We start from the raw sequence: 26,609 nt of genomic DNA, 5'->3' as shown, positions 1-26,609 counted from the left end.
GACCAACATGCACTGCAGACTGAGCTAACGAACAAAGCTGATCTGCAGACAGGTTGGAAATAACGTTGTAGACATCTCACGTCTGAGGTGCAGGATGACAAAATATTAGTGAAATGTGTCGAGCAGTGACCTGAGAACAGCCACCACTGAGCTGACGACAGCATCAGCACCGCTGGACCACACACACCCGGCCTCTCCAGAGGGTTTTACTGCAGGACAAGCTGACTCCACCTGCCACAAATGTCTGCCCTTTGGGGGTGGAGGTGGTTTACTCCTGTCCTTTTCTAATTTCCCAGTGTTGCACATTTCAGTGGGATCAGCAAACATAACCTAAACAGTAACGGTGAATGAGGTTCTGCTGAACTCCGCTTGCTGCATCAAGTAAGTCAAAGCAGGGAAACATCTGAAACATGCAGCATGGAGGCTCTGAAGCACAGAAAGGAGTAGGAGCAGAAGAAACATCCACCTCTAAACCCTTATATGTGTGGGTTTATATTTCCAACAGCTCAACACAGATGTGGAGTTACACAACAAGAAAGAAGAGGAGAGGAGAGGAGAGGAGAGGAGAGGTAACGAAAGATGAAGGGCAGGAAACGGAGAAGAGGACAGAAACGAGCTGATCTCATGCTCCCCTGTTCCAGAGCACACACGTGATCACAAAGATGTCTGCATCAGCACAGGCATCAGAGCAGATGTGGGTGTGGTTTCACATCACTCTAACAGCTGATGAGAATGCAGATAAGAGCGTGGGAGTCTTCCTCTACACCACTAGCTGCTTCAACGTAAATCCAGCACCCGTTAATAATCTGTTGCATCAGGTTTCATCAGGGCACGAATCACACAGAGGCTTCAGAGGGGTGAATAGTTTCCAATATATAAATCTTATGCTAATAAATGATGGCTTTATGAAATGAGTGGGGATAAAGCTACCTACATTTTCATTTTCAAGCCCGTTGTTTGATATTATGTGAGCATTTTCCTGTCTGTCTGTCTCTCATTTTCCTGCATCTCCTCTCAATCCTGCAGGAAAGCTGCTGCCTGGCTTCCTGTTTTCACCCATGAGTTACTTTTAAATTAGGCAGATCAAAGGGATATCTTTGCCGAGTGGTCCCGCCAGTGAGGTGGTGATGATGAGCCCCGCTCTGCTGCATCAGGCACGGATAAAAGACAGAAAGTTCCAGAGGGTATGAGCGGGCGTGGGGTGATTATGTGGTGCCACTTTAAGAATGTTACTGTGGTCATTTGCAGAACACGGCTCTGTGTCCTCTCCACCCAAGAGTTCGGTGTTTAAGCTGACGGCTCCCCTTTCAGGCTCCCCTTAGCTCCCCCGTGATTCCAAACCTGGGTTTCATGTTTTTTGTTTCCACAGCAGCTCGTTGTCACTGCTGGGAACGCAAACACAGTGTTTCCATCGTGTATCTGATGCAGAGCCAACCCAACAGGCCGAGACCTGAAGTGGAGTTGTATGAGATGTTTCCTGTAAGCGATGAGAGACGAGGAAGACCTTCTGGTGATGACACTGAGCTGCGGTCTGAGGCCAGAAGAGTGTGTGTGTGTGTGTGTGTTTAGCTGCATGAGAGACAACAGAGGAGCACAGTGGCTTATGCTTTAGTTTATTGGTGATGTGTTACAGACACAAGACACTTCTAGATGAACAACAAACAGAACAGCTTTAATAGAAAACTAAACCAAAACATTTTTAAGCAGGAAAAAAGCATCATGTAGAGAAAACAGCCAGAGAAGCTGCTAAACTCATCGTTCCTGTTGTAATAGTCTGGTTTTATGGCCACAGAAGATAGAATGAAAATAACAAATCATGCTGGACGTCCTCCTTCTACGACTTCCTGCTGCTAACAGTTTGGTTTCCCACATTAAGAGTTGATCGGCCTTCACCGTTTGTGATGCTCTAACCAAACCCAATCAGTCTATAAAACACCATGACCCGTAACACTATAATTATTGTACTTCCTCACGTCACATATCATGCTCCATATGAATGATTAAAAATCAGAGTTAATGGTCTGTTTCAGTAAATACACCCGTCCCACTGATGCTGTAGCTACCAACTCTAATGATATTCATCAGCTGGAATTATAATTCTGCCTAAAATAGCATAAACCTATAACAGATTTAAATCATCCTTCTAAAGCTGTAAATAAACAGAGCAGGAGGAATGCTAATAAACAAAGAGCCATGCTTCCAGATTCTACAACCGTTCCATTTCCACAGGAAGTAGATGAGATGCCAACAAGCTCCTGCAATAAAACACAAGGGGACTGAGACTATGCTGGTGACATTAGGTCTGAAACAAACTGGTTACAGGTGGTTGGTGGTACCGGGACTCTAGAATGTTCCTCAGGTGTCTCGTCTCTATCCCATCTTGGTCACCACGGTGGAGTAAGTGCCCATCGATCGAGTGTTTGGGTTCAGTGGCTGTCAAAACACAACCCAAACATTAGTCTGGTCACCAAAAGCACAGAAACCACAATAATAATATGTAAAAAATAAACAAAACCAACAAAACCCTGAAAAACAACAAAGGAAGAGAAATATTTAGGTTAGAGTGTATAAAATGGTACAGGACACGTCTCATATTTGAGCTAAATAATTCAGATCAGATAAAACAAGGCTGCTACCACACCAAGGAACCAAAGTTAAGACAAAATGTACATTTTCTCTTATTAATACAACAGAGTTATAGAAACCCACGTAAGTCGTTCACAGACTTGTTCAATCATGAATGAACTGATTCCTCCCAGACCTGATCCTCACCAGACCGCTAGGATTCTACAAACCCTCCAAAGGACGGAGGCTAGAAGATCTCAAAAAGTAACACAACTTGTCTGCACTGAAGGACTTCTAAAGCCCTGCATGACTGGTGACTCGGGCCAAGGTCAGCTGTTATCACGAGAGACCTCACACCGCAGCAGTTAGGGTGGGTGACGGTCAGACACATCAGAACTGCACGAGTCGATGTTCCACACGAACACTCACCGGTCAGATGGGAAATCCTTCAAATTCCCTCAAGACCAAACGCGACTTTGAACTGAACAAACATGACGGAGCGTCTAGACGTCACATTCAACATGGCAGCACATTTGGGTGCTCCACACAAGCTCAGACACTGGGACAAGACATGTTGAACATCCACCATCTGTGAACATTGTTCAGAGCAGACCAGAGCACTCTGAACTCAGCAGGAGTGTGTGTGCTGTGTTCACAGGTGATCTTTGGACACATTTCAGGGTGGGTCGGGTCAGAACCATCCTAATCACCCCACTGTGTGTCTAACCATGGCATCATGGGCGACTTCAAAAGCTCCTGATGACCAAAAACATCACAAAGACCCATCTAACATCCTCCTCAAACATGGTGGTGGTAGTGTGATGGTCTGGGGCTGCTGGAACTGATGGAACCATGAACGTCCAACCTTTGACCTTAAGCAGGCCGTTCCTGCTGGAAACCCTTGAGCAGAGAAGGGCGCGATGCTGTCATGAACAGGTGTCAGCACCTCTGCTACCTTCTCACACAGGATCAGGTTAGTTTGTTGTTAAGGAGTCAAATGAAAACTTTACTGCTCTGAAACATTTAAACAACAGGCCCGGCCGCTCCGGTCATCACAAGATCGTCGGCTAGCAGTGCCTACACCACGCTCAGGACTATCCAGACTCTTCTCATGCATCGTTCCACAAATGTGGAATGACCTACCAAGCACTACCAGAACAGGTGCTTCCTTTTCCATTTTCAAGAAACTCCTGAAGACCCTGCTCTTCAGAGAGCATCTTCTAAACTAGCACCCTCCTGCACCCGTCCCCTCTCTCTACTGTCCACTCCTTGTTCCCTACTCTCCATGACTGATGTCAAGTTGTTGTTGTTATTGTTGCTGTTAGCCTCAAGGGCAACATGCCGATTATCACTTGTAAGTCGCTTTGGACAAAAGCGTCTGCTAAATACATAAAAATAAACAACAACAACAAAATGTTTCTGCTAATAATTTCAGGAAGAGAAAAGAATGAAACATGAAAGGAGTCTGGCTGCAAAAGTACTCACCGCGTAGTCAGGATGTGGAATAGGCGGGGCCCGTCCAGGTGCTTTAGCAGGTGCTGGGGGGGGGGGGGGGGGGGGGGTAGTAGACCGTCACAGGTGTGTACGGGGGCTCAAATGGACACAAACACATATTAAACCTGTGCACGCTTACATTTAGCAGGATGAGGAGCAGCATCTGAGCTGGTCTTCCTGTTGCATCTGTAGATTATTATCATCAGGACTGTTGACACGATCACATCTGCAGTGACCATCCCGATGAAGAGAAACGCATCCAGTTCAAAGCAGTTGTCACACGCTGGAGGACACGGGTAACAGGTCGGACAGGTGAGTGTCTGCTCACTAGTACAGGAAGCACGGGAGGACTTTACTTACCTAATCCTCTCACATAGAACTGGTACAGCCTCCCTGTAGAGGTTTTACAGTCGTACTGGACTGGGACTTCATACTGAAAGGTGTAAGCATCTGTCTCGCTCAGCTTTGTGTCTTTGTCGTACCAAGCTCCATCGAAGGGACAGGTCAGTGTGACTTCACTTCCCCTGAAGCTAGCGCTGGCCTCTAACAGAGAAAAGTACACGTTATAAAGCAAAAGGTTTCCTGAGAGCAGAGCCGGTCGTTCTAATGATTTCCAAAGCAAACAGCCACACAATACATCTTTAGATTTGTCTCATGATGACTATTTAGGACAGTTCCTCATATGAAGCAGCCTGAGAACAGGAAGTAGAAGGTCTAGGTGTTACGATTAACCTGGAGGGTTTTTTTTTACGTTGAAGGAAATATCACATAAACTGTTTATTTACCCCCATCAGCGTTGACGGTGGCGGCGAACATGAGGAGGACGGCGAACGCAGCCTGAACATCCATGCTGATCCTTTTCTTCACTCCTTCCTGTTTGTGTTCAGACTTTTTATCTTATTTGCAACAAAGTTGGGAAGAAAAGTGTAATTATTTGAAAATGTCTGCTTAAAAACAAACAAAAGTAAAAAGGAACCTGGTGGTGGTTCTCTCTGCGAGTCTTTTACCCTCTCTTTCACACACACACACACACACACACACACACACACACACACACACACACACACACACACACACACACACACACACACACACACACAGACACCTAGCCCCACAGGAAGTGCTTCTTTTTCAAGATGAATTCACAGTTAAACCTCAAAATGAAGTCAAACTGCAGCATCGAGGGTGGAGAGACTCTCTCGTGGCTGTTTCCTCATCCAGTTCAGCCTCAAACCCCAGAAGCTGCAGCAGAAAAACTTGGTAAAAACTAACAACACAGGAGCAATTTGTGTCTATTTCTCTGGTTTTTTTCTCAGTTTAATCTCGGGGAACTAAAGTTACATTTAAAGTACTAACAGCTCTATGTTTGAGTGATTTTCAAGGAGCACAGTGGCTCTACAGCAACATAAACAAGCCAAGAAGAAACTGAGAGAAGCAGCAAAACCCTCCCGTGCTGTTAACGGGTCAGATGGCCCCAGGTGCTTTTATCTTTTTAGCAGTACACCACTTCACCCTTGCCAAGGGATTAACCATCAACCATGTTTACCCACCCACTATCCCGGAGGGGTCCTCTGATGGTGCCTAACCCTAACCCACACAGACCAGACCTGAACGGGTAACTGTGTTCAAATCTCCGTCAAATATGCATTTTCCTGTCCGGCCCGAGTCTTTTCTCAGACCTCCTCCCAGCGGTCAGACTGGGACCGAGGTGACACTATGGACTGGTTGGCTGGCTGAAATTACGCCTCCCGCCACCGTTCTGTGAGAAGAATGAGCACCGCCACAAGAAACCTCCACTCTATCAGCTCTTCACACCGCCTGCACCAAACACAGACTGAACTCTCCACTATGGCTATCTGTGGAGGTTTTCAAAAATCGACTCAAGACCTTTCTGTGTAATCAGGCTCTCTACAGCCACTTTTGATGTGTGTTTTACTGTATTGTGTTGTTTTTACTTATAGTTTGTATTTAATGTAACACCTTCTTAGATTGGCCTTTTCTATTCATGGGGACTGTTGTTATTCCATACTTGGCAACATGTTGAGATAGCATTGTGTTGTTTTTACCTATAATTGCTTATTCACTGTAATGGGTTTTATTATTTTGAGTTGTGTGCGTATGGGGGGGGGGGGGGGGGGGGGGGGACACACACATGATTATGAGGACACACACAGCAAATTAATAAAATAATGTGGTTCAGAATCTCCAAAAGCAGCACAGCTCATTTCCACCTTTGTTTACCTTAAAATGGAGGACACCGCTTCATTTCCCCGCGCGTCTTAAACTCCGCCCACAGGCTTGGGGACTTCCACAGTCCTGAAAAGTCCCTCAGATTTATATGTGAACACTACACTGCCCGTTCGAGACCAAACTCATGCCATCCAGCCCCACCAAACCCCGACCGTGCCGACTCTAGTGTGTAAGCGCCATTAGTGCAGTGTAAAGTACAAAAGCAGTAGGCGAGTGGGTTCGGGTGGTAATCCCAATAAAACCATCCAAGAACAGCTAAACTAAATCTGTAGAAGTTCTGAGTAATAAGGGAGGGTGGATGTTTGAATGCTGCATGTGAGGATCTTCTCACATTTGAGCTCGTGGTCAGCATTAGCCAGCTAAAAGTTTTAGCCAGAAAATCTGAGGCACTGCACAAAGCATTGCAGGGGTTAGCATGTAGATTAATTAAGATTGGGCCCATTAAAAGAGATGTTTTAGTTACTGATGTTTTAGGACAACTCGTTTACTGCTCTGAGAAGCGGGCTCCACCCTCCAAAGAGCCTTTAACCACAACTGTTGGGCAGTCGGCCATATTTGTTCAGGGCACCAAATTGTGGGCATCTGACCACAGAGTTAGAACATCTAGCCACTTTTAACATTAGATTACTAGGCCTTTGCTAACTGCTTTTGTTGTGTTAACATGCTACTTACCAGGGAACTCCGCCACGTTTGTGTTTATTTGGTCAGACTGCTAGCTCAGAGTGTGTGACAGCCAAGTAAACCTTTACAAGTCTAAAACATCCCAAACACTGGCTGGCCAGCAAAAATGTTAAATTAAGTCAAAACACTCAGGTTCACATAAAGGCAACAAAGTGAAAAAACAGAAAAGAAAATGAAGAAAATGTTCAGTAAGGACACATTTAGCACATAAAAACTACAGAAATGTGCAGCTGTGTAGGATTGTTGTTACTGCTGTGCAGTGGCGGGCGGTGCGTTCCACCCCTGGGCCTTCAGTGATTTCCTATTCAGTCCAATCTAATTTAATACACCTTAAAATACCATCAATAGGACATCACAGCTGGAGAAACCTCACACACACACACACACACACACACACCAGTGGCTGGTCAAGACACATAATTTCCAGAGTCTTTAAAATCAAACTCGCATTCCCAGTTGAGAGTAGGAAGCTGACCACGGATACCGTCAAATCTCAGAAATGAAAGACGGGTTTAAGAGATGAGACAATAAAATAAATAAGTAAAGCAAACACATTATTTGCATTTGTTTTGGAGAAAATTGTACCGCGAAACAATTGAACATGTTGGCGCAGCTGCACACACCACGTCATTCACAATATAAATTGCATAGAAACAGAACACAGAATAATTTCATTTTGCCATTTTATTTCGTTACCATTTATTGATTATTAACAAAATAAAATGACAAAACATTAAAAAAAATACTAATAAAATGTTTCTACTCACCAACATAAATGTCCAGCATGGATCTCCTCCTCTCCTGCTCATTTGAAAATAAAATCCATCCTTCTTTCTTTCCTCAGGAAAACCTCAGTGGCTCTGTACAGTTTACCTGTGTGCTTCAGGTCCATGAGTGGATCCTTTTCTATGGACATGGAGGCTAATGCTGAAAGACGTGTCTGTCCGGTCGTGTTTCTGGCGTACATTTTAACGCGCTTTAATGCTACCAAATCCATCTGATGCAAGCAACAGGCGTTCCCAGCAGAATAACATGCAGCGGTTCTCTGAAGCTGTTAGCCATGGGTACCGTTCATAGTTGCTTGCCTGAAAATGACGAACAAATCCTTTCTCCTGCTGGGACAAGCCAGCTAGCGTTGGAGTCGGACGACCTGTTCTCACAAGATCCACTTTTTCTTGAAAGGTCCGTCTGGAAAATGGTGTGGCAAGTAAATCTGCCACCAAGTCCGTCCCTTCTCCTCTTTCAGCCATCACGTGTTCACAAATACACCGATAGCTGCCTATGGATACAAATCTCCGTGTTTAGTTTTGATATTTTGCTTCATGCCGCTAGAAAAGTTCTAACTACTGCTTATCCAATCACAGGATGCGTTCATGTCAACTTTTGCGTGAGGCCAGCTAGCTGGCCCGGGCCAAGCTGACTCGTGAGCTGATTGGCTATCACAACTGGCTCGTCTCTGCTCACTTACAGCGGACAGTGGGCTTCTCGATTGATTCTGAAGGCCTAGAGCAGACTTAATCTGCCTGAAAACACAAGCTAGCTTAAATCTGATTGGATAACACCCAGCCTTGGTATTTTAACACTGGAAGCAGCACAGCCAAGTGGGTATAATAGGATATAAAGAAAATAGACCAGTAAGCATTTTTTTTATTTAAAAATAATTACCAAAGGAAAAAAAATACATTTACGCTTTTGAGTACGTTTAGGCCAGCAGAGAAGGCTTTGCTGGCCCTGACTGCCCACCACTGCTGCTGTGATGGAAATGAGAACAGATGCACCACATGCACAAGTGTTCTTGTAAAAAACACCATCAGGGAAGTAAACAGTCTAAGTGCTGCTGCTCTTCTGAATAAGCTCTCCAGCTCTGCAGCAACACCACGGGTAGAAGTTCTGCACATTCTAGGACAAGCTGGTATTGTTGATCATCTAACAGCTGCAGAGAAGCTGCTGCTTCAACAAACTACACCATAGAATAGCAGTCTGCTACTGCCAGCCCGTGGGCCGAATCCGGCCCACCAGACATTTCTGCCCAGCCCCCCAAGTCTTTGGGCCTGAGAGCCTCCAAATATCAATACAAGGTCAGAACTTTGGCTACAAGACCAGGTAAACCTTTTTATGTTATTCAAACACAACTAAGTCTACAATCAAAGGAGTGGCCACAAGTGCCTGCTGTGTGAGTGTTTTTGCCTTTTTTTCTGTCTTGCTGCTAGAAATCAGATTGTGCACACATGCTCTCAGACCTGTAGATGTTTGGTGTTTGTGGCTTGCTAAAACAGATTTAATTTCTCTGTACTAGGATATCTCTGAGTTATTGTAGCACATAAGCACGCTAAAACACACATTTTCTGTTGTTCCACCTCACTTTTAGGGAACCATTTGAGTTCGCATGCAGTTTATTTGGTGTTGAACAGTTTGCTCGTCCAGTTAGCTTAGCCTCAGCATGGCTATGGCTACTTCTGTCTCTGCTTCTCCATCTCCTATCTCTTGCTCTCTGTGTTTAGTTACTCCTCTGCCTCCTTTAGTGATAATGGTATGTGTATTAAATGTAGCATTTTTGTAGCTTTGGAGGCCAGGGTGTCAGAATTGGAGTCCCGGCTCCTTGCTGTTGAAAAGCCCGTAAACAGCCGTAGCTACTTAGCTAGAGCGGGGCAAACTAGCCTAGAACCACCCCATAGCGACCCTCCAGCAGAACCTGAGCAGCTGGGACCTCAGGCCAGCTGGGTGACGGTACGCAGGAAGCATAGAACCCAGCCCGTGGGCCACCACCAACCCGTCCACGTTTCTAATAGATTTTCCCCGCTCAGTGACGCACCCACTGACAAGCCGACTCTGATCATTGGCAGCTCCATAGTCAGAAACGTGGCATTAGAGACTCCAGCAACCATAGTTAAATGTTTACCTGGGGCCAGAGCGGGCGACATTAAATCTTACCTGAAACTGCTGGCTAAGGATAAGCGTAAATACAGTAGGATTGTTATTCACGCTGGCGGTAACGACACCCGGTTACGCCAATTGGAGTTCACTAAAATTAATGTTGCTTCGGTGTGCAAGTTTGCCAAAACAATGTCGGACTCCGTAATTTTCTCTGGCCCCCTGCCTGATCGGACCAGTGACGACATGTTTAGCCACATGCTGTCCTTCAACCGCTGGCTGTCTAGGTGGTGTCCTGAAAACAACGTGGGCTACAATGATAATTGGAAAATGTTTTGGGTAAAACCCGGTCTGATGCGAAGAGACGGCATCCATCCCTCTTTGGATGGAGCAGCTCTTCTTTCTAGGAACATGGCCAGTTTTATTAGTCCTCCATGACAACCCAGGGTCCAGACCAGGAAGCAGATTCGTAGTTTAACACACCCCTCTGCAGCTTCTGTACTGTTACCCACCCACTACCCCATAGAGACAGTGTCCTGCCCACGGCCAAAATTGCCAGATTAAATATCAGGCTTAATAAAGCAAATTATGGAAATCTCATAAATATTAGAACAAATTCAACTGAGCAGAAAATTTGAAAAATTAAATGTGGGTTACAGGGGCTGCACGACTTAAATTTTTTTTAAGTCGACTGTCAAGTAATGAAAATCGAGTCGACTTTGACTAGTCGTTGACCTGAAGCGGGGGGGGGGGGGGGGGGTTTCGCTGGAGTTTTTGACAATTAAAATTGCGCCCACGTTTTCTTTTTTTTTACCGTGTCCTGTCTGGCTGTGAAGCAAGCAGAATTGATGTCTGAATGCTGGTGACAAGCCTTACAGATTTGCTCTCAGGTGGAGCATCAAAGCGTCTGCTTTTAATGTCACGCCTGATACTTAAAACTTTATTGTTATTGTTGTTGAATGCTTTGTAATTCCGACCAGACACGGAGACAGAGGTGAAAGAGAAAGGAAAAGAAAAGGTGGTGGTGGTGGTCGTGGGGGGGGGGGGGTCCACAAAAATAAACAATGAACAAGAGTCTGCTTCTAGACCTGCAGAAAAAAAAAGCAACAGGACCAAAAAAAAGGGACACAACACCAATACAACAAGATCTAGCTATCACTGCGTCAACTTGATGAAAAAATATATAATCAACATTGCTTAACTGAAGAATCACGATAACAAATCACAGTGCATTAAGTGCCCACAATAGTCTTAAGACCTGTGTTTAACGTGCCCAAGCCCATACTTTTGAGCATAGGCGTCATTTTAACCGGGGACACCGGGGACATGTCCCCGGCAAAATTTGTGATTGGCAGCTGTGTCCCCCCCACTTTAAAAAATGCCTGCTGATTAGGACTTTTGTTTTACCAGCTCAGATCTTACCTGTTCCCATCAAAGAGCCATTATTACCCATTTCCCACAGTAAAGAAAACACTGGGAGCCACAGCGGCCGCAGCGTTGTGGGCGGGGCCTACCCTCAGACAGCAGAGAGCTGCTCACAACCAGGTGACAGCAGCCGGTACCGGTCGCTCGCATGGGCGTCGCACCCGTGGGGGATTCAGCACCCACACTTTTCCAGCTGTTTTGCTCACCTCCACACCAGTCTGGTTTCTCTACGTCGTACTCTGTTTGCCTCATCTCCTTCTTCCCCTTCCTCTTCTGACAGCCAATGTCGGGTTTCCAGGAGAGCAGGAGAGGGAGGGACGGAAGAGCTCGACTGAATTCATAATTTTACATCTTGACATTAGCTGTACAAAGTCTGAGTTTGATAAAGTGAAGAACAACAATTTGCAGTGGTTTATAAAAGGCGCGGCGCCAGTTTTCATTTTTGGGTGGGCAACGGTAATTTTGGACGGACCTTAATAAGCAGTGACTTAGTGAAGCAGGCAGGTCGCGCTAGAAAATTTAGTTTTAAAAGACGTCATAAATGTGTTCCCCCGTCATTTTTATTTCTAAAATATGAAGTAAAAACTCACAGTTTAATTTTCATTCATTTGTCATTAATATTTAGTCTACACCCGTGCGTTAAGTGGACCATCTTCCAGTAAAAGCAAAGCATCCAGCCCATCTCTCCAAATGCGTAAAATGTGCATCAGCCGCTAGTTAGGCGCGCCGCGTACACCATCAGCTACGTCAGCCCAGACAAGAGCAGAGCAAATAGAGAAAGAATAGAGGATAATTGTGTCTGGATGTGGATGGAGATTACATTTTACAGCAGCCTGATCATCATTTAAATACGTAACCCATCACCTGTCTTCTAGTCCACGCTATCAGCATTATTTCAATTGGTGTGTGTGTGTGTGTGTGTGTGTGTGTGTGTGTGTGTGTGTGTGTGTGTGTATGTGTGTGTGTGTGTGTGAGTGTGTTTTCCACTTCAAACACTGGTCTAACCAACCAGACCAGCGTGTCCAGTAACATATTAATGTTACACTTCATGTAGGCTAGGAACATTTCACCTGCCGTGGCCCGACCGCTTCTGCTCCATATAAACTTTGTGCGTAATCAAATGTCTCTACAGGAGCTTTCTGAGCTGAAGAGGCTATTCTGCCTCAGACTGGATGCATCATGCGTCTCCATATTAGAGACGGGAACAAGCGCTGTTCAGCCAAAGTTTCATAATTTCATAAAAAGAACATTTTTCCAAGTGACACATCCCTCAGAGAGACAGGGTTTCCAGAACGCTTCAGTGGGAGGAAATCTTACCGCATGCACCGTGGTTCTGCACTGCGCTGCGAACCCCTCAGCTCTTCAGCCCACTGTCCACCGTGGGCGCTCCGAGCCGCGCTGAACACAGTGTCAAGTATAAAGCTCTGATGTTCTGATGGGAATCAAGTTTCCTCTGCGATGTGCGCAACGATTAAAATGTCAGCTCATCCATGCGCATCAGTGTGCGTCGGGGTAATTCTTTCAAAACAACCAACATCCTTGAGTTTATCCGTCAATATGTGGCAAGGTGGAGAAACGAGGGCCCAGGCAGGATTCGATCCCCAGACTCCCGGGTGAGAGTCATACGCTCTAACCAGTCAGCCAAAGGGACATCCCCTTGGCCAAGTAGCCAGGGCGCATTATCTATCGGGACACTGTGACAGGACACTCACACTGCCACATCTGATTATGAAACTTTGGCTGAATAGCGCTTGTTCCTGTCTCCAATGTGGCGACGCATCCAGGAATCTGTCTGAAGAGAAGCCCAGAATCTGACATCCTCCAGCTCAGGAAGCGCATATGATTACGCACAAGCGTGACGCGTCAACCCGGTCTCACAGTAAGACCGGGTTGGACCTGTTCAGGTTTACGCAGACAATCTTTACATTTAGAATTGGCATACAGATGTAAAATTAATGCAGTAAAATATAAAGCTTTTTATTTAAATATCCATTCATTATTTTACAAGCACAGAGAGCCGCATCAGATGGATGGAAGAGCCGCATGCGGCTACAGAGCCGCCGACCCCTGTGCTAGCCTACTTTATTGTCCCCAGCAATTTTTAAACCCCACTCAAGTGTATGGTTATTGTCCCCAGCAATTCTGAAAACAAACTGATGCCCTTGCTTTTGAGAGCACCATGTGAGCACCTGTGTGTGTACACGCGCTTGTTTATTTAAGGTTTCTCTATAGGAGCATCCAACAGAGAGTGTGAGGGACCACAGATCCGCCCCCCAAAGATGCATAGGAGACGGGGGGAGCTCAAAGTCCCAGAGATCCAGGTGCTGCCCCAGAACACAGGAACCCCAAGGAGACTGCAACCAGAAAGGCCCCCGCCCCCCTCGAGAGGCACAGAGGATCGCCCCGGGGGGCCACACCCAGCAGCCGGCAGAGTCCCGGGAGACATCAGCGGCAAGCCCACAGGCCCGCCCGCAGCCTCCCACCCCCTAGCCGGCCGAGCCCGGGACCCAGCGACCCGGGACCCAGGGGCGACCACCCCCACCGGGGACCCAGCAGAGCCCAGGGACCCAGACCCCACCAGGCAGCCACCGGGATCTATCAGGCAGATGGCAAAATCTTAAACCCCCAGACCCGGTTGCCACGAACACCCAGGCAGACCAAAGCACAACCCCTCACAAAAGGTGTGGCAGAGGGAGGGGGGACGAAGATCTATGTTGGGGTTATTAGGAGCGAATAATTAGTAAGCTTTAACTTACTTTTGGATTCTTCAATAAATTCTGTAAATATGGGAATATTTACCGATGTATTAATTAATTAAGATACTCTTTAGGTATCCCGGGGCACCATCCCCTTCAACCGGGGAAAAATTGAATCCAAAACTCTTATCAGTCTTTCTTGAAGTTCGTAGAATCCTTGGAGCAGAGACTTCTCTTCGACACAACAAAGCTACTGGAGACAAAATCTGAAATTTATGACATTTAATTAAACAATTTGTCAAATGAATAAACAATGAAATAAATGAATAATAACCATGTGATATAATAAAAGGAGTGGTGTGTGTGTGCGTGTGTATGGATTCAAAATGGAGTCTTGAATACAAGATGGCTGACCCCTTTGTCTGGCTAAAGTGTGGGTGGCAACTTGCACTTTAACTTCCAAAGCACTTAGAATCAGAAGTAACTTAACCTTAAAATCACTCAAAACATTTCAAAATGGTCATGAAACAACACAAAATATTAATCACGAATAATATCTTTTTAGTTTAACCGCTTGGCCGTAGCAGAAAACATTTAAAGATACCAAACAATGATAAATAAGCAGTTTATTCTTTCAAAATGACCCGACGGACGTATTTGGGAGCGAAAGAGGAAAACACGAAGCTACTTTTAAGCAATAGCGCGGTTTTATTGCTTATTCTGGACTATAGAGGAAACGGAAGAAGGGAAGAAAGAGAGAAAGAGATTGGGAGATGAGTTTCTGATCACCAGAACAGCAAGGCGTCCCCCGCTGTTTGATTTGACGGTTCTCCGTGTTTCTCCGCAGTTTTAGGCGTTGTTCGTCGGTTTGATGCTTTCTCCGTTGTTTCTCCCCACGAGTGTTTCTCCAACGGGCTGGACAGAGACAGCAAAGTTTCTTTCTGTGCTGAGTTATAACTTACAGCGTGCTCTGAGAGCTGGATGGAGCTCCGCTCGTTTCCAGTCATGTCCTGATGGAGTTGGAGTTTAGCTTTCCAGCGCTTCCGTGAGTTTGACGGAGCACTTAGACTTCCCGCGTGCTCAAGTTAGTCGGAGCGTTCAACGAGCGTGTCCTTACCGCCAGGTATCCTGGGCAAAAGAACAAAGTTTCTTTGTTTCGTTGATGATTTATGGCCTGAGTTCGCAGGAAAATTCCATGGCCTCCCGCACATGCGCAGAACGTGTTTCTGGTATTAGGCGGTGACACCATCCCAATGCTTCTGTGTGCAAAGCATCATGGGAAATGAAGTTTCTTGGCGCTGATGTGATTATTTGCTTTTCAGAGCAATTTAAGCACAGCCATTTTGGAGAAAATCACTGCATAGTAATTTCCTCATGAGGTCAGACCCTCAACATCTATATCATCAAGAGAAGTTCCAGGAGAGGGGAGGAGTTAAAGGCCCCACCTGACATATACAGTCATGCACAAACACAGTCACACACTCCCTCCCTCATGCTCACACATGCACATACAACCCAAGACTTACAAAAATGCACGCCGGACACCCACTCATGCTCCCCATACACACCCTATTCACTTTGGTCCCGGTACTGCTGCACATTGGGTACAACCATCACCGGTAACCAGAGTTTGACCCTTTCTGCTGGGGTGCTGATGAGCAGGCTCCCCCGCCCAACGCTAAGCACAGCAACCTACCACCCCAGACCCCAACCAGATGCCAGCCAGCCATTCCTCCCCATCCCCGCATATTTCTCTCCTCCTGCTCCCTCACATCATCACACAAACATACACATAGGACCTTGGGGGGTGGGCAAGTCAGGGAGTGCGGTTATGGACCCCATTTCCGCATTCCTGTGGCAACCTGCCCCACAATTTTATTTGCACCTTATACACCTCCACTGACGACATTCCACACAAACACACACTTAGGGCCTTGGGAGTGAGCACATTCAACTACATTTGGCAGGAGGATATCTCAAACTCCTCCTGGGTGCCGGTGCCCACTTCCAATTTTAAACCGCACTTAGACACTGATGGCTGAGGGTGTAAGTGGGGTGGTGCGGTGGCATCAGCTGGCATAGGCCGGATGATGCCCGCACTGCCCACTCACCACAGCCATGGAATACACCTCATGATCACACAACACTACATTGGAGCAGGTGGAGGGAGACTAGGGGTCTTAGCCACCTCTGTTGTTGCTTGGCTTCCTGGGGCTGGAGGCAAAGAGGGAGATCTGGCCGTCTTGTTGGGGTCTTGCGCCCACATTTTCAAAGTTAAACACATATCTTTTAACAGCAGTAGTTTCTGCATCTATACTGCTCCACTTCAGCTCTATCCCCCCTCCCCATGTGCAGTGCGCCTGCAGCCTTTCAGAGTTCCTGCTGCTCTAAACATTAAAATAACTATTTAATTTTCCGTTCCTCACTTCTGATTACCTTCAGTGGTGTCTGTTTGATGCAACCAGCAGGTACAAAAACTAGCTTGTTTTTATTTGACTATTTTTCTGTCCTGCCTGTTTATTATCTTCCTGCATCTCCTCTCAGTCCTTAAGAAAAACTGCTACCTGGGTCCATACATATTCACCTCATGAGTTACCTTTGAACTGCAGTTCCAATCAGGCACGTGCAGGCGGGGGCGCGCGGGAGGTGGGGGGTGGGGGTGGGGTTGGGGGGCTTGAGACCCTGCCCCTTTTGTCCCATGTGCCCTTTTTGAGGTTTTAATGATTTATATATTAAACAATATACATACATATATATATATTTTTTTTATTTTAAAGAATTTTCTGTTTGTGCCCCCTCAACAATAACAAAAATAATAATTAATACAATTTCTGTTTAATAAAGTTATATAGCTGGTGTGAGTCACGTGACCATACCGTCTCTTCCTCACGCCAGAGCGCAGAGCTGGTTCCAACAAGCTACAAGCACCCACGTGTTCTTCATGGCCGAACGAGTGGTGCAGAGCTTTTAGGACATACATATTGATTGGGAGAAACGGACTAACACCGGTAAGTAGGATGCACACTACTATACACAGTTATTAGATTATTTTGTACATTATTAAGTTGTTTTGTAGCACTAGGTGTGTGTGATATATTACTAGCTGGGTGTGTGTCTGTGGCTGGGTACCGATTCTGAACCTCAGTAGCTTTAGGATTAACCAAACACATTCTGTACATAAGTACTTGTATGAAAATATTTTTTCAATCTTAAATATTGGGAATTTGCCGATAAAATGTCATTCTTGTTAACTAGGTACCGCAAAGTTGCATTCCTATCACTGCTGCATGTCACGTGACTGGGGTCTCACACAGCCCTGCTTCTTGTTTACAGAATCACTTCCTGGTTCGCAGACTAATAAAACTTGAACAAATTTAAAATGTAGCTACCTTTTGTGAAAGGTGATAGGTAATTTTAGATTCATCCCATATTACCTTAAAGGACGACACAGAGAGAGAGAGAGAGAGAGAGAGAGTAGATTATCCGTAATGCCCATGAATCGTCATGCGAGAGCTGGGCACAGAAACCCCCTCCATGGAGCTAACCAGGCCCCCTCTGCTCCTGGTGAAAGCCTTCAGCTCACCAGATCTGCATGCACGCATTCTCCACCAAGATGTTGGGTAATATTTAATGTTAGGTAATATTTAATCTCCATAACCCTGGAACCTGAAATAAATACTCTTGACAACATGGAAGACATTTTACCCTGAGTACCCAAAATAAAGGAGAGTTAATGCAGGGAAAAACCTCCGCCGAGGCTTTTCCCCCGTCACTCCCCAGTCTCCTCAGTTTCCCAGGGCTTTATTCAGCAAAGGATGGGGGAGAAGGCGGGGCCTTCTCAGGTTACAGGGGTACAGTTTTCAGTTGGAAACCCACAATCAACATCCTTGCTTAACCTTTCATGAACAGCAACAGTTGGCAAACACAGAGATTCATGAAGTGTTAACACAAAATGGGCATCTTTTAGGCCTCAAAAAGTACAATTATAAAAATACCCAACATTCCCTCCTGATGTGACTTTTTGAGCAAGAAAAGATGAAACCAATAAAACACATTATCATGAAATTAGGACACACCTTACCAACCTACCAATTAATCAAATCTTAGTTCAACATTAAACCAGACATCAAACCCAATTTTATCCTGTATTCCTGGCTTTATTAATTTATCCCCCTGACTGCTACCTTTGAGTAATAACAATAAAAATAAAATACATTATACTGTCAACAAAACCCAGAGCAAGAGTTAAGACACACCCACATCAGTTAACAAAAACCAAATAAATTTAATGACCCTTAATCACACTTAATGCATGAAAAAAGCAATGTAAATGTCAAGGTGAGGAGCTGGACACTTCTGGATCTTCTGCTCCACATCTGTCGTTACCTCCTGTGCTGTCTTGTAGGACTGAACAGGTGTCACAGGATCTGCATATTCAGTGGCTGGCTGACACGTGGTACTGGTTTCCTCCGAACTTTGTGTCTGACCTCTGCACCTCATCTCCAGTTCAGGTGTGATATCTCAGTCACAGACTGTGCTCTCAGCTTTGCGTCGTCCTGCTGACGTGTTGACGAAGGATGGAGTTGGGTCACTTCCTGAGAGCGCTGACTGGCCCACAGCAGGTTTGTGGTTTAACATCAGCTCACAGGTTGGTACCGGTTCGAGCTAACTGATCCACTTGGTTCGTGGTTTAACAATTAGCTCAGCCGGTGATGGTGGTTGTGTCACTACCGTCTTGGACTGCAATTCAGCAGTTTACTCCATCTTGGATTGCAGGTCTCCAGCTCAGTCACTGGTCCCCTCCATCTTGGTCTGCAGGTTTCCACCTCCTTCTGAACACACCTACAAGTCACAAAAACCACAGCAGGGTGCCACAGACAGACCAGTTTGCACCAACTTCCACAGCTGCCTGTACAAAGGAACTCAGATCCTCTGAAGTCTTTTCATCGACACTTTCCTCCTGAGTCTGAGCCATTCCTGCTTTCGGAGAGTAGCAGGGAATGACATAGCAACCATCTTGTGTTGGAATCAAATACCTTCCTGGTTGTTGAGGGTGATGTCAATGGGTCACAAAGTTTCTTGTCCGTGTCCTTTGATGTTCTCTGCAGAAACCACTGCAGGCCAGCCACTGATCCTTATCACCTGTTAATTGAATTGTCCCACCATCACATCACAGCAGGACACAAATCAATCAAGGAGTCTTCCAGTCTGTCCTTGCCTAGGGAATAATTTGCATTTGGTTAAGAAGGAACCAAAGGGAGTCACGTGGGACCACCAAGGAAGATGGCCGCACGTTAGAGGCGCTCCTAAAACCTGTTGATTAATGATCTGAATCTGAAACATACACTCCAGCTGTAGCTGTTGGGTAATTTGATTTTATCCCATATTACCTTAAAGGACGACACACCCGGGGAGAGAGAGAGAGAGTAAATTGATTATTTGTAATGTCCATGTGTGTGGCTCAACCAGGCCCCATTCTGCTCCAGCCTCAGCCTTCTGCTCTTACCAGCTCTGCATACCTGCATTCTCCAATTATCTGTTAGATAATATTTAACCTCCATAACCCTGAAATAAACACACATGACAACAAGGAAGACATTTTACACTGAATTAGCCAAATGAGGGGGAGATCACCATGACACATAACTCTCTCCAGAGCTAGCTGCCAGGCGACTCCCCCAATCCTCAGTCTTCAGTGGTTTTATTCACCAAATGGATGGGGGAGAAGGCGGGGCCTTCTCAAGTTACAGAGGTACAGAGTTCTCTCAATTAACATCTTTGCTCAACCTTTTTATGAACAGCCAACACAGATTCATGATGTGTAATGGGCATCTTTTAGGTCTCAAAAAGGTACATTTATAAAAATACCCAACATTCCCTCCTGATGTGACTTTTTGAGCAATAAAAGATTAAACCAATAAAACAACATTAACATGAAATTAGGACACACCTAACCTGGAATTTGAAATGACCAATTAATCAATCGGATTTTAGTTCATCATTAAACCAGACATCAAACCCAATTTTATCCTGTATTTCTAGCTTTATTAATTTATCCCCCCTGAATGCTATCTTTGAGCAATGATTATCCTGTCAACAAAACCCAGAGCAAGAGTTAAAACCTGCAATTAGGAATGAATAAACTAGCCAACAAAAACCTACATAATAATCTTGAGTTCCTAGCTTTATTAAAGTAACCCATATCATTTGTCATCAAACACTTGTGGATCTTCTGCTCCACATCCGTCGTTACCTCCTGTGCCGCAATCTATCGCTTGTAGGACTGAACAGGTGTCACAGGTTTTGAGTTTTCTGTGGCTGGCTGACTGCAGTTCTGGTTCCCCCCTGAAGTTGGTGTTTGACCTCTGCACCACATCTCCAGTTCAGGTGTGATATCTCGGTCACACTGTGCTCTCAGCTTTGCGTCGTCCCGCTGACGTGTCGACGCAGGTCACTTCCTGAGAGAGCTGACTGGCCCACAGCGGGTTTTTGTGGTTTTACATCAGCTCACAGGTTGGTACCGGTTTCAGCTAACTGATCCACTTGGTTTGTGGTTTAACATTAGCTCAGCCGGTGACGGTGGTTTGTGTCACTTCAGTCTTGGACTGCAAGTCAGCAGTTTAGCCATGTCTTTTGTGCTTCCTCCATCTTGGATTGTAGGCTCCACTTCCTTCTGAGCACACCTACATGTCACAAAAGCTTAAAAGATCCACAGCAGGATGCCACAGACACAGACCAATTTGCATTCAGTTAGATATGCGTTCAACTTCCACAGCTGCTTGCCCAAAGGAACTCAGATCCTCTGAAGTCTTCTCCTGAGTCTGCCATTCCTGCATTCGGAGAGTATCAGGACATGACATAGCAAACCATCCTGTGTTGCAATCACAATACCTTCCTGGTTGTTGAGGGTCAATGGGGCACAAAGCGTCTTGTGTCCGATCTGTGTCCTTTGATGTTTTCTGCAGGAACCAATGCAACCAGCCACTGATCTTTATCAGTTGTTAATCGAGTTGTCACCATCACATCACAGCAGGACACAAATCAAGGAGTCTCCCAGCCTGTCTTTGCATAGGGAACAATTTGCATTTAGGAAAACAGTGTACCCAAAAGTTGTGCTGCCTAATTGTTTAAATTAATAAACATTGATGTCTGGTTTAGCATGAAACTAGTCAGATATGGTCTGTCCCACATTATCACAAACAAAATAAAACACATCCAAATTCTTTAAAACTAGCTTGTCTCAAAAGGAGTTAATCAGAGATTCTATCACACTAAGGCAGAGTTAACACACTCACGTCACAGAGGCTCCAAAGAGGTTTTTCATAAACGGGTGCCATAAGAGACTTCCAGTCTAGCTTGATTGAGCTGCTTAGGCTCACACATTTGCATTCAGGCAAAAGGCATTCTAATTTAAATGAACTAGCCTGTCTCCACCTTGTAAGGTAATCAAAACTTTATCAGTTACACCACCCCCTCCTGTGGAGGTAGGCGTCTCACACATCTACAGGATCTAAATTAATCAAAAGGAAGTTACTCAGATTTATTAAACCTTATAACCCAAACAGAAAAGAAATGATGGTAATAGCTCAAATGTTGAAATAGTTACAAAACAGCCTTACTGTTGAGTAAAATAAAATACTACGATTAGCATTATGGTCTGCAGGGGCTGAGTTGATGTTTACATTTCAAACAAGATTTGCATAGAAATAGCATACAGGAAAAATCTAGCACCGTGTTGATTCAATCATGTTATTAAATTAAATCTATCAATGGTCGATAAGACACATTTAACGGGAAGTTTTTACGGTTCATAAAAAATCTAAACACCCTCTTGTAAAGCCAGTCTTATGGCAGGAACACCAAGTTTAACATGATTTAGTCATATGATAAAATGCTGAGACACAAAAACTATTACTGCATAGTGTAGAATTCTATTTACCTAAGATCATAACCCACTAAAGTAAAACTACATAATCTAAACAATAATACCGAACATGGTAACACTAGCTTACATCTATCAGATTAGAAAATTCAAACAATAGGTCTCAAAAAATCAGAATGTTCAAATTAAACCACGTACACCAGGCTGAAATATTTTGTTTGGGGCTGTTTAAACTATCTATATGGAACTGTCTAAAGTTTGCATTCCAGTAAAGGAACAGCCTACCACGTGTGAAATAGAGACCATCTTGAGTCAAAGTTGTATTTTTAATAAGCAAAGAGTCTGTCATTTTAAAATGGCATAAGCTAGTTATAAGGTTATGTGCCTCTAAACACTAAAACCTACGTGATTTGTTTATTCTAACAAACTACATGATCTTTTAGAAAGGGTATTTATTTATTTTAATAAAAATAATAAAAGGTCTGTAGACCAGAATATCTAATTTAACTTGAGGCAATCGCGTGAATCATCTCCATCATAATTGGCCAACCATTCAGCTTGTGAAGCTGAAGGAGTTATTTACTTAAGACGGATGTATTTATCCCTGCTTAATTGTATTTCCTGAACATTCTATCTACGTCTAATTATCTCACCTCCTTTCTGTCTGTCACACACTCACACACTCACTCACTTTTTGCTCATTGACCATAAAGATCTTAGAAATTACATGTAAAATAAAGATTTCAGAACCAACCATTTCTGTCCCTACGTACTAAATCTAATCATCACTTCCTCAAACATTTCTTTACAACTTCCAATTGCCTTCTCTCTTTTCTCCACCTGTCTCCTCTGCCTCCCTTTCTGCCTTTCTTTCCTCTCCGTCTCACCTGTCCTTCTTCCTTCTTCCATTCGCCTTTCTTCTAACTTCTCACACTCTTTCCATATCTGATTGCAGCCTTCCCAAATCCCCCCACTGCAATAAACGAACACTTCGCTGTCTTTTCACTTCTTACCCTTACTTCCTTTTTTCCTATATCCCATAAACACACACACACACACACACACACACACACACACACACACACACACACACGGACGGACGGACGGACGGACGGACGGACAGACAGACAGACAGATCAGGACCGACACAGAACCCAGAATCAGCAGGTGTCACACAGAAACCTCAGTCACACACATTGTCATGTAATGGGACCTTCAGAACCTTGTCCCAAAACTTCTCTCACACACACAGAAACGGACCTGCAGGCTTTCACTCACACACATTCAGAACTTGGACACAACCCCCCCAGATCAGACCAGATCCGGTTAGGCCCAAAAACCTTTACTCATACACAGACGGAGCAAAACTCTGTCAGAAATTAACATGCCAGTCCTCAGCGTCAACTTTCAACAATACACAACACGGAAACCGGCAAAATGGAACGCAGCCCATGACGCCAGAAAAATCACAACACACATAACATAGACCGGAAATTTAGACCGATTTGAGAACTTTAAGCCAAATAACGGTGATTAATTTTAGTGTACGCACTATAAAATATTTTAACAATTCCAGCAACAGTGAGCTTACATAGTGAGTCTGCACATTCAACTCTATTACAACCCACAGTCCGTCGTGGGGGGTCCATGTTCGCTGACATGGACAAATTACAACCTCCCTCGCGTTTACTCTGTTCCCTCAGAGACAAACGGAGTCCAGGACAAAGTCCAGCGACTCTCAGCCCAGTCCTCTGCTAGGGCACGAAACGTCTTTCGTGCATGAATGGCAAAAAAATCACTACCAGCGTAAAATCACTGTCGTCCAGTTATTAGGAAAAATGTGCAATTTAATTTAGGTACTCACTCAGCGTGCTATTCAGCTGCCAGACTGCGAAGCGATCTCCCACCAGAACTCTGCTCTCCAGAGCTCACCAGAGCTGATCCACAGTCTCCCCTTACCAGAAACAGACTCAAACCAATTTTAGCCAAAACAATCTCACACGTCTTTTTCCGGTCATCAACTTTCTCATACACTCAAGAGGTTCACACACACACACGGCCGCAACTGGCCCTCCTCAATCAACTCAAACCACACTGCCAGTGGTTAAAGAAACAGACGCAAAATGTATTAATGAATTAACTTAATGAATTAATGATTTAACTTACTCCCCTCCGCGTGGTAATTCCGTCCTGGGGTCAGAGCGCGAGAGCCTGTTGATAAAAGTTCGTCTGCAGAGCTATGTTCAGCCGGCCGATTAGACAATTTTAGCACCCCGGACTTTCAAAGAAGAAATGGCGCCGCACGGCTCCCTGGAGACGATCTTCCATCGCTAGGCTCTGCGTTGCCCGCATTCTCCACCACTTGTTGGGTAATTTGATTTTATCCCATATTACCTTAAAGGACGACACACCCGGGAGAGAGAGAGAGAGTAAATTGATTATTTGTAATGTCCATGTGTGTGGCTCAACCAGGCCCCATTCTGCTCCAGCCTCAGCCTTCTGCTCTTACCAGCTCTGCATACCTGCATTCTCCAATTATCTGTTAGATAATATTTAACCTCCATAACCCTGAAATAAACACACATGACAACAAGGAAGACATTTTACACTGAATTAGCCAAATGAGGGGGAGATCACCATGACACATAACTCTCTCCAGAGCTAGCTGCCAGGCGACTCCCCCAATCCTCAGTCTTCAGTGGTTTTATTCACCAAATGGATGGGGGAGAATGCGGGGCCTTCTCAAGTTACAGAGGTACAGAGTTCTCTCAATTAACATCTTTGCTCAACCTTTTTATGAACAGCCAACACGGATTCATGATGTGTAATGGGCATATTTTAGGTCTCAAAAAGGTACATTTATAAAAATACCCAACAGTAGCCATAAATTGGACACCCCTTGTCGACTTTTTAAGTTTTGCGAGGAGTACCGTCTTTGGAAAATGGCCGGTAATAACAAGGCAAACTTTTTTAAGGGAGCTACCACAAGGAAGAAGCATGCTAGCATTAGCCTTGCACCGGAGACGCCGGAAAATGTGCCTGCATCTGAGGCCGCCTCTCCAACAGCAGTGGAGGAATGTATGGGAACCGAGAGCAAAAAGGACATTTTTGAGGAAATTAAGAAAATGAATGCTACTCTTCAGGTCGTAGCAAAAGATGTCACCACTATTAAAGAAACCACGAAAGAACTTAAAGACTCGGTGGAAGACATAAAAGTGAGGTTAGGAGAGGGGGAACAACGTATCTCATAAATGGAAGATGCTAGCGTTCTTACCGAAGCAAAAGTGGATAAAGTCCAGAAAAGGTTGGAGGCGTTGTGGTCACGAGTGGAGGACTTTGAAAACCGTAGTAGGAGAAATAACGTACGGATTATTGGACTTAAAGAAGGGGTGGAGGCACCCGGGAACGTCGACAAATATGTGACGGAGATTCTGGCCAAAGCACTTGAGCTTTCGGGAAGTGAATTTGAAATTGAACGTGCGCATCGTTCCCCGGTGCCAATGCCGGAACCTCATGAGCCTCCCAGGGCGATATTTGTCCGCTTTTTACGTTCATCTGCCAGGGAGAAAGTACTACGGGTGGCCAGAGAGAAGCGTGGAGTCGATTGGCAAGGCGTCAAGCTTTCCTTCTTTGAAGATGTTACAAGGGAGCTGGCGGAGAAGAGGAAGGCTTTCAACTCGGCGAAGAAGCGTCTCCGAGAGCTACAAGTGAAGCACAGGTTGGTGTATCCTGCAACGCTCATCTTTAAGTGGAACGGACAAAAGAAAGTATTCAAAGACGGGAAGGAAGCCGAGAAGTTTCTGCAGGAGTCGACTTAGAGGAGTGCAGGACATGAAGTAAGACATCTGAGGAGTGTATGCAAATGTTAAAATAAGGTAAATAAACAATGGGCATCACGGGGTTGCAGCGGTTGTGCTGCTGTCGGACGATTAGTGTGTCTCACGGAACAAGGGCAGTTTAGTGTCAAGCTAAGGTTAGGTTTGGGTGGGAGGGGAAGGAGGGGGCGTTTAACGATGTTGTTTTGGGTTGTTATGCAAGGAAGGGTGTTTGTTTGGTTCAGGGTTTTATTTTTTTATTTTTATTTTTTAAAGACAGCTAGTTTGACAGGACCAGATGGGTTTTGTAAAATTGTGTGCCTATGTATATATTTGTGTTGTGTTCTAAAGCGCACAAGGCGTGTCCTTACCCCATTTCTATTAGAAAGCGATGAACAGGTATACTAAAATAATATCATGGAACATAAAAGGGTGTGGGGACCCAATTAAAAGGAGGAAGGCTCTAGCATACTTAAAATCTAAAAACACAGATATAGCGTTTATTCAGGAATCCCACATTGCTGGAGAGGAAGAGGCAAAAAAGTTTAAAAGAGACTGGGTGGGCTCCGTTTTTCATAGTTCATATTCAAGTAGACAAAATGGTGTGTTGATCCTTATTAATAAAAAGCTAAGCTTTGTGTTTCTGAAAGAATATAATGATAAAGAAGGGCGCTTTATATGCTTAGAAGCCTTAATTAATGGGGTTCAAACAGTATTGTGTAATATTTATGCACCTAATTAAGAAGAGCCAGCTTTTTTTCACAAAATTAATAAGATAATAGGGGATCGTGAGGGACAGGTAATATTGGCTGGAGATTTCAACCAGGTGATGGATGGGATACTTGATAAGAGCAAACCCAGGGGTAGGACTACACCCAGGGATAGGGAAGCTATTCAATTATTGACGGAGGATCTTTGCCTAGTAGACAT

General features: G+C 44.8%; 1 protein-coding gene across 2 annotated transcripts; it reads right to left on the bottom strand.

The window, feature by feature from the left end:
• Window positions 1–1,597: 1,597 nt before the first annotated feature.
• LOC107372865 (T-cell surface glycoprotein CD3 epsilon chain) lies at window positions 1,598–5,100 on the bottom strand. Of its 2 annotated transcripts, XM_054738070.2 has the most exons (7): window positions 5,036–5,100; window positions 4,845–4,932; window positions 4,420–4,602; window positions 4,199–4,342; window positions 4,051–4,103; window positions 2,337–2,433; window positions 1,598–2,255 (listed from the first exon to the last, which is right to left on the bottom strand). In XM_054738070.2, the coding sequence occupies exons 2-6, from the start codon at window positions 4,906–4,908 to the stop codon at window positions 2,371–2,373; spliced, it is 507 nt and encodes a 168-aa protein (XP_054594045.2). In that variant the 5' UTR covers window positions 4,909–4,932; window positions 5,036–5,100; the 3' UTR covers window positions 1,598–2,255; window positions 2,337–2,370. The 2 variants fall into 2 exon arrangements, with proteins under 2 accessions (XP_054594045.2, XP_054594044.2); XM_054738069.2 differs by having other exon boundaries at window positions 4,845–5,052.
• Window positions 5,101–26,609: the final 21,509 nt, after the last annotated feature.

The sequence above is a fragment of the Nothobranchius furzeri genome, chromosome 13, assembly GCF_043380555.1.
Source record: "Nothobranchius furzeri strain GRZ-AD chromosome 13, NfurGRZ-RIMD1, whole genome shotgun sequence".
In the NCBI taxonomy this organism is placed as follows: Eukaryota; Metazoa; Chordata; class Actinopteri; order Cyprinodontiformes; family Nothobranchiidae; genus Nothobranchius; species Nothobranchius furzeri.
The sequence above is the reverse complement of the archived record's forward strand: the minus strand, read 5'-3'. Positions and strand labels throughout refer to the sequence as shown.